Source organism: Convolutriloba macropyga, chromosome 4 (genome assembly GCF_964194025.1).
Source record: "Convolutriloba macropyga chromosome 4, txConMacr16.3, whole genome shotgun sequence".
In the NCBI taxonomy this organism is placed as follows: domain Eukaryota; kingdom Metazoa; phylum Xenacoelomorpha; order Acoela; family Convolutidae; genus Convolutriloba; species Convolutriloba macropyga.
The window spans coordinates 812,350-820,949 of record NC_134471.1 but is presented as its reverse complement, the minus strand read 5'-3'; the positions used below and the strand labels follow the sequence as shown (position 1 = coordinate 820,949).

Sequence of the window (8,600 nt, the reverse complement as noted above, 5' to 3'; positions counted from 1 at the left end):
AGGCAGAAAATTGTTTATTAACACCAAGGCCGGAAAAAAGTTGCAGTAGATAGTATTAAGTGGAAAGTTCTGAAAATGCTTGCTAGCAAACTCTCAGTACTGCCTTTTGTTGAATGAAATAATTGCAAACAAAGAAATGACGAAAATCTAAGAAAAAGCTAAAATCATTCAATTTTTTAACAACTGAAAAAAAACCAATCAACAAGAAACAGAAGTGCCATAAATAGGTGACAGGATAAAGCTAGAATGATACTAACTAGAATGTGAAGAATCTGGACACAATGTGAGGAACACCGTAACAAAAATAGATTCTTGACTTTGAAAGTTAAAAATCAATTTAAAAAATCAAGAAAAACGAATACATTTCATTATTCAGCATTCGACACATAGAAAAGCTAACTAGTCATCCGATACAAATGATCTATCCTCCTGAAGAGAACAAAAAAATAGGAAAAAGCAGAATTCAAGCATACGAAACATTGAAATATTTTGCAAAAAAAAAAATGGTCAAAAAACTGCATTCATGAAACAGTTTTATCTGTTTTTCAAAAACTTAACGCCAAAAAATGATTGAATTTTCATTGAAACGAAATTAAAGTTCCTCATGTTGCACAAAAAGACCATTTCTAGTAATTAAAACCAAAATACGAACAAAAAAACTGACAAAAATCGGAAAAAGACTACCAAAATCGGATTAGCATATGTACAATTTTATAAAACAAAATTACACCGAGGAAGAAAGCGGTGTTGAGTATGTAAATAGTCAAAACAAATCTGCCATATTAACTGATTTTTGGCAAAAAGACGGTTAAAAGATCCAAAAATGAAAAAATTATTAGAAAAAAAACCAAAAATTAACTAAAAAATCAAGAAATGTGCTAATTTTGAACTTGAAACGCATTTTCAGGCTTCGCAAAACACTGTGGTATCAATTGCTGAAGATCGCATTTCAACTTAGCATCGAATAAAAATAATTTCTACAAAAAACCAAATTACAAGCAAAAAAAATTGGCCACTTAGACGAAAAAACGGTTATCTATATGTGCAATTCGGTCAAAAACTACTTTTCAAAGTCAAAAAGTCATTCACTAAACGTAGCGCATGATCAAAAAACTTCTCTCGCTTAGCGAAAATCTGTTCACCAAGACAGATTTTCTCACTTTTGCTTTTAGGTCAAAATGCCGCGTGAACAAATCTACTTCCTGTGAAAAAAAAAAAACCTTAAGAAAACCAATACTCCTCTTCGAGTCGTAAAAACTAAGAGCTTCGCAATACAGCTAGCTCAGCTTACAGCTTCAGGGCCATAATACACATAAACCCACTAACGTCGGACAAATTAATCTCAAACGACAAGTGGGCAATTCAATTCAGGGTATGTAGTCTAGATAATTTTTTTCTTATGAGTGCAATGAAATCCGAGTATGATTTGGTTTCGTCAAAAAATGTTCTACAAAAGGGAAAAAAAATTGCATAAAGACACACACACACGTTTACAATTATTGAGTCAAAATTGGTTCGGGAACAATTAAACGTAACTGTCAGATTAGCAGAAAATAGCTGACGTAGCTTTCGGAACCTATAGTCTAAAAACTAATACCCGATAATAATCCGTTTCTTTAATGATTGTTGAGATGTTATAATTTGATTTAGAAACTGTAATACTGATGTGTGGTTTCTGTTAGATCTCTTCAAGCATCTCTCAATGAGAGTGGGATACCCTCTACAGACCGAGAAACTATCCATATAATAATATAATTTATCATATGATTCATTTCTACTTTTTCAATGTTGTCATTTGGTGTTGTGTTAGTCAAACACAAAACAAGTCTGCTTTAGAACTGCTCCAACATTTCCCTTAGATCGTTTTAGAGTTGTCAAGTGCATTGTAGTGAGAGTGACATTAGCTAACGCAATTCCAAACAGAGACATTTTTGTGCTTCAAACATAACCGACTAAACGTTGGAAGAATTGCTCTTGAACGACTCGTGGGAGCTCTAATCAATTGCAGCCTGCTTCAGTCATGGGGGGAGGAGGAGGGAGAGGGAGCCTAAATGGGTCTGAGAAGTTCAATAGTGGACTTCAAATAACCACATTAGAGGTTAACATATACCACTATTAAGATTTAAAGTAAAAATGACACCAGTTTCGTCGCACTTTTCATTTGACTTTTAGTATTAAATTGCCGCCAATTGAGTTCAGCTGCTTTAAATTGTGATTGAGAGAGAAATTTAGATCACACAAAACGCAAAAAGTCAAGGGCGTAAAAGTCACTCGAAAAGTCAAAATTGTCAAGCGAAAATATTGCATAAAATAAAAAGACCACACAATTACAATAATTGCTATGAACTTCGTTCAAGAGCAATTAATCACTTATATGATAAGTTATATTATTTTAGTCTTTTTAAAAAATCAGTTATTACAGCAATGAAAACACTGAATGAAATATTCAATTATTCTGTAATATTTTAACCAAATAAACATTCAATCACATTAAATTGGGTGGAAATTTACAGCGGAAACTTCGTTTCCTTCGATATGAACTTTTATACTATTTTCATTGAAATTCGGAACAATTATCAGTAAATCGTCTGTGAAAATTGACTCAATACTTCAGTGCAATTTTTCTAGCTCGTTGGGTAGCATTTTGTGGAAAATTGGTGCCGCATTAATAATAGTCGAAAGGAAAATTAGCCGAAGAGGAGGTTTAATTTTGAATGAACCAAGTGTATTGAGAGCTATTAACAGTTGTCATAGTCAGGGCCAAATTCGCTAATTTTATGTTTGTAAACTAGATAGTTGCGTGTATTATAACTTTTTCGGCTAATTGGTTTAATATTGCGGACAGGTGAAAAATCAAAACACTTATCACGCAAACAATAATTACAACATATGATTAAAATAAGCTTACTTACAGTTCATTCTTAGTAAAGAGCATTTAAAATAAAGATATCTACAAACGTATTCATCGAACACCAAAATATATATACTTCAAAATGGCTACTTTCAGTTTCCCTAAAAGGGGTTGTATTTATTTCCTTCTGGTGGAAATTTACGGAAAATATCCATGGAATATAAATGTTTCATTTTCCCAGTTAGAAAATAACCAGCTTTGATAGAAAATGTTTATTGATGGAAAATATTTGATATTTCTTGACTAACTGCAATAATCTTTTCCGCCTTTTATTAAGGTATACTGACTGTTACTTGAACTCTTGACATATTTTAGTTGCTATTATGGAATTTGAAAATTCTAGAGCTGGTAAATGAAACGTGATAAAAAGTCGGATATTCAAACCCAAATTCGTTAATTATTTCGAGCCATCTTTAATTGCAAATAATAATTGAGAAAATCAGAAATGAAATAAGCATAACAGTTTATGAATCATCCGACTGCTCAAATTAAGCATGATTGCGCGTCACATTAGCTTGATACCAAACCATAACCGTGACATTTGATTTATACAAAGCAAGTTAGTTAATTGTTCACTTTTGCCATGGATCTATTTTTTCAACGTGGATTGAGAGCATGGTGGCTAATTGAGAGCATGGTTGGGGGAGGATTTGTGGACAATAACTTTGTAGATGTTGGACATTTCCCTTCTCATATTACTTCTTGTTGCAGTTGTTCGTTTGTCTGTCGCTTTTCTCTTTACATTGGTAGACTGTAGACCCTGACAGAGAAGACAGGATAGCCCAAATCTCGGCTGATGATGAAAATATTGGATGCAGCGAAGTAGAGGAAGTCCAGGATGGAAACCACCTAAGACAACTTTCTTCCATTTCTATCTTTCAAAATAGAATACCATCCACATAACCAACTTACGTCACATAAACTCCTTCCAAATAACAGGTAGAGGGTAGGTACGTTTTAGACTATAGCTTATCGTCAAGTACATGCAATACTTTCATTTCTAAAACACCTGCATGTCATGCTACTTTCTTTAGAACTTTTTAGCTCAAATATTAACAGATCAGTTGATTTAATAAGTCCCAAAACAGTTCAATTTTTCAGCTATAAATTGACACTAAGTTATGAACTTATAGAAGTCTAGTAAAAATATATGAAACCCTTCTCATTGAAATCAAAATCTTATTTTAAAACGGTCTTTATTAAAACGATTTTAGCAAGTTCTGAATTCTTGAATGACCAGGAAAGCAATTCACCTCAAAAATTGTTAAATTAAAAACATAACCGGCAGATTGCTGGAAAATAGCCGCCGTTGACGCGCTTGATGCACATCGGGATTGAAACAAAAAAAGAAAAAAAAAGAAGAGATAAATTGATCATTTTTTTTTCTTTTTTGTGTCAAAAAAGTTACAATTCGGCGTGCAGTTTCGGTTGGATTCTAAAACTATACTTGCTTCAGCTTCTAAACTGAAAGCTAATAAGCTTAACCCAATGTCAACTAGCAAACACTCAATGAACTTTGATAACCTAATTCTCAATGACTTAGTGACCGGGCTTTATCGGTTTACCCCGTCTCATTTCGATTTTGACATTGACTGTATTCACTGTATCTTGCGTAATTCATTGAGTGAATGGAGTTAAAAACCATTCAATCGAAACAGTGAGTGAGGTAATTCAGAAGTCAAACGTGAAAGTCTTGGACGTACAATTCAAAAAGTTTTCATTCTACAAAAACTAGACCTGGATCGGACTATGAGTGAATTGTGAAAACCATCTCCAAAAAAATCAGATAAAAAAGAGAAAATCAATGTCAAAATGCCGCATAAGAACAAAAAAATTAAATCATACAAAACCCTAGCGAATTCAATTTAGTCCAAAAATCACGTCAACAGGCCCACAATGAATCTAGAAATTTTGCGCAAAGAAATTCAGCACGTAAGAATTTCAGTATTTCTCCACAACTCTATCGAAATAAGCAGACAGAGTAAATAGACTTTTCGCAACTAGCCATTCTAAATTCTGATTGGTTGATAGCTTTTAATCTCATTAACCACATTTCCCAATGTTTTAAGATGGGATGTAAGCATTAACATAAAGCATTAAGCCAAAAATTAGTGAATTTTTGGGTACACCATTGCTATGTTCGGTTGTGATTGATTCCCACGGGCTGCTGATTCCCAAGAGGCATGGCCGACCGCTCTAAATCAATATTTATGTTTTGTTGATTTTAATAGGCCAATAGAACATTTTCTTCTCCGATACCCGAATGCAATCATTTCTACATTAATTCATCTGCTTGAAAACTCGTCACCTTGTCCCCTTATCTTCCACAGCTCCTTCAATAGCAACTCCACCCAAGTGTTTAAAACAGTCGCTCAATTGTTTCTTAGTTCAATCAATAGTCAATCATTTCTCCTAAATTTAGGCTAAACGATTAATAAACAAGGTGCACATTCGCTTTATTTTCTATTCCTTAGAAAAAAAATAGAGATAAAAATCAGTCGATGGTCAACATTTTTCCATCCGAGATTTGAAACTTCCCTTATAACGGCGAAAGCAAAAATGTAACAATACATGCGTTAAAAAAGCCTGAACTTGAAAGACTGAACGACTTGCTGCCGCACTTCAATTCGCCTAATAAGCTTATTTTAGCACCCCATTCTGAAACACAACAACACTCAAAAGAATAACAATTTGGAGTTTCTTTTCATTTTACACTTTTAAAGGATTCTGAAATCAAACTACCGCTGAAGTTTTAACTATCTTTTTATTTAGTTATTTTTTTATTATATATCTTGAGAACATTCAACAATTTATATACAATATGAAATATTCTCAAGAAAGGTCAGGCCAGAAAGCCAACAGAAGGCTTTTAGAAGCCCGCCCAAGAAATAACAATGCAGTAACGAAGTTTTAATTTATTATTATTATTCATACTTAAATTATAAAGCCCAAAATCAAAATTGAATCGCTAATAAAAATTGGGCATAGGTTAACCCCTTGGAACACAATTTTGACTACTTAGGCACATTTTCTATGTACCAAATATTGGATGCTTTGATTTACCCATGACTTAACATTAACAACTCACGCAGAGTCTTTCGTACTAAATTTCCCGGATTCTAAAGACACTGCCAGGCTTTTTGGTGTTTAATTCTTGGTGTTTTGTCACATTAGAAATCTAATTACAAGTCCTACTGGCGTTGAATGGAGGCCCATTCATTTATATGCAGTTTTATACTAGTTAATAGCTTTGGATTTTAATGATTTGGACACTGATTTTTAGCAAATTTTCAATGAATTTTTCATTGTTTTCACTATTTGTTGTTTTTTATTAGTCTTAAGACATATAAATTGGATAATGAGAGGTCTCAATGACGGCCTCTCGGAGTTACAAATAAAGCTATTTAATAATTTCAGTTGATAGCTATTGGTTTTCATGACTTCAACTGTTTTTTGAAAAAAATATAAACATCTTTCTTTTAACTAACCACCTTTGTGTTCTTTTTTGCATTTTACGACTTACATTTAATCCATCCTTAAGAACGATGGAATTCAAATGAAGCCCAAATTTAACCTTAAAGGCCAAATCTTTGATATTTTGTAGCTGTTCTGCTTGTGCTCCCCAGTACGTTATGCACCCCCCAGTTATAGAGCACGTGCCATCCATTACATAGTAAATCATTGTAAAAAATGGCAGGTGTGTCTGGGGGTGCAAATAATATGCAACCACTAAGCTGGGGGGGGGGGGGGGCTCAAACGGAAAAGATTCAATAATTTTCATAGTTTGAAATGCCTCTGAAAAGTTCCGAATTCAATAAATTTCCTTATCTGAAGGAAAATCGATTCTTTTAGATCCTTAACAACAATAAGATGCGTGCCAGTGAACTACTTACACACATACATGTGTACAATCGAATAATGTGTACAACTGCATAATTTTGTAAAAAACCTCCGTTCCCTGTGCATCTATGAGAAATGCAGTCTCAGCTTATGATAACAACGTTTCACTTTATAACTTGATACATTGAACACATTAAGATCAGAGGCGACACAGTTTCCTGTCATTTATTTTTTGTTAATATTCTTCGCATCAACACCAGGTCAATATCACTATACACTTTTAGTTTAGTTCGAGTGTGGTTGAAATGAAACTTACAAATAGTCCGTTGAATACTAGAGACGGTCGCGTGATGTAGTCCATGAAGAGTCCATATCTGAGAAGGATAAACCAAATCATCAGCACAAAAGACGGAATGAGGCAAGGGTCGAAAGTCGGCACATGGCACCTTAAACAACACTTAAATTACAGTGGTTCCTAACCTTTCCTCTTTTTCTAAGTAGGTTGAAATTAAATTAACCCACAAAATTAATAAAGTTTCCAAAAAGGTTAGCCTTGATGCGACCCTGTCCGAAGTATGAAAACTTAAGACCATAATTTAGCGAGGCGTCATTATCAAGAACTGGTCTGCATTAGCTCAAAGCAGTCAATTGCAGGACAATTTTATCAACAAATTTCAAATCTTTGAACCTGATTTCAACTTGCAATTATAAACCCACCAACGTCGGATGAATTGCTCTCGAACGACATGCGGGGTAATATAAATGAGTGGGTAGCCTAAATAAAAGATCAAAAGCCTATTTGACACAAATTAAAATTTGTATGGGTGCAAAAGGCATTACGCTATTCAGGCTGTAGAACCATATGCGCACTCACAATTGATTGACTCGCTTACTATTTAGATCCCTCAAAAAGCAACCAGTTTAGAGTGAAAAATTCACTCCCGAAGAATAATCTAGAATAAAATGGCCAAGCAAAGCACACGTTTGCAATAATTGCTTCCACCTTCGTTCGAGAGCAATTAATTAAAACAAATTGAAGTAAACATGTTCTGGAGAACAAGAATCTCGAAAACATAACGAAGTAAATAAAAAAAACAGAAATCAGATTTATAATAAAACATTCTAAAGAGATACATCAGAACGATTAGAGGCATGAAAAAGATGTAATAACCAATGTAATAAACAAAAATGCATTCGTTGCCTTTTTCCCGCATAGCAAATTTTGTTGCTTAAATCTCTCCTCAGCAAATTGACCCAGAAGTTTACATGTGACGAACTAACTTTTCATCCTTTGAAAATAGAATGACTGATTTAAGAAGAACAGCAGGAAAAGATTCTGACCAACCGATGAGCTACCCTTAGAAGAGAACCGCCACGCAAAAACTTTGCAGAAGAAAAAACATACACGTTCGTTAGAGAGCAACTAAAGAGAAAAATTGAGGACAGCCTAATTTTTTCTAATTATCCAAGTTCAACCAACTTTTGTACAAAGTTTCATCAGATGCCATAAAGATGGCGAATTCAGCCTTTAACTAGGAAGACAATAATCTTAATGCTAATTGTAGCAGGCAGTAAAGCTGTCCCGGCCTTATAGTTTAAACCATTCATTTTGATTCTCCTTTCTGACCTTAAACGTACGTTTTCACAAATTTGAACAAAAACAAAAGTTCAAATCCAAAAAATTGAAAGCAAACTAAATAATCATTGACAAGACCGGCAGACCAACTGAACTTAAAGGCCAAACTGACAAAAAGTTTTAGATATAGAAAACATTCAAACAGCAAATACTTTTTTATCAGTGTCCTGAATACCAAGATTTCCGATCGAGGATGTACGACGTCACAGAAAA

General features: G+C 33.8%; 1 protein-coding gene across 1 annotated transcript in view; it reads right to left on the bottom strand.

Moving 5' to 3' along the window:
- Nucleotides 1-2,431: 2,431 nt before the first annotated feature.
- Nucleotides 2,432-8,600, bottom strand: part of LOC142337397 (choline/ethanolaminephosphotransferase 1-like) — a 48,837-nt gene continuing 42,668 nt past the window's right edge. Inside the window, exons 7-8 of the mRNA XM_075386565.1 lie at nucleotides 7,068-7,197; nucleotides 2,432-3,760 (exon numbers count right to left, since the gene is read on the bottom strand). Coding sequence (XP_075242680.1) covers nucleotides 3,650-3,760; nucleotides 7,068-7,197 — 241 coding nt within the window. The 3' untranslated portion in view covers nucleotides 2,432-3,649. The remainder of the gene's footprint in view (nucleotides 3,761-7,067; nucleotides 7,198-8,600) is intronic.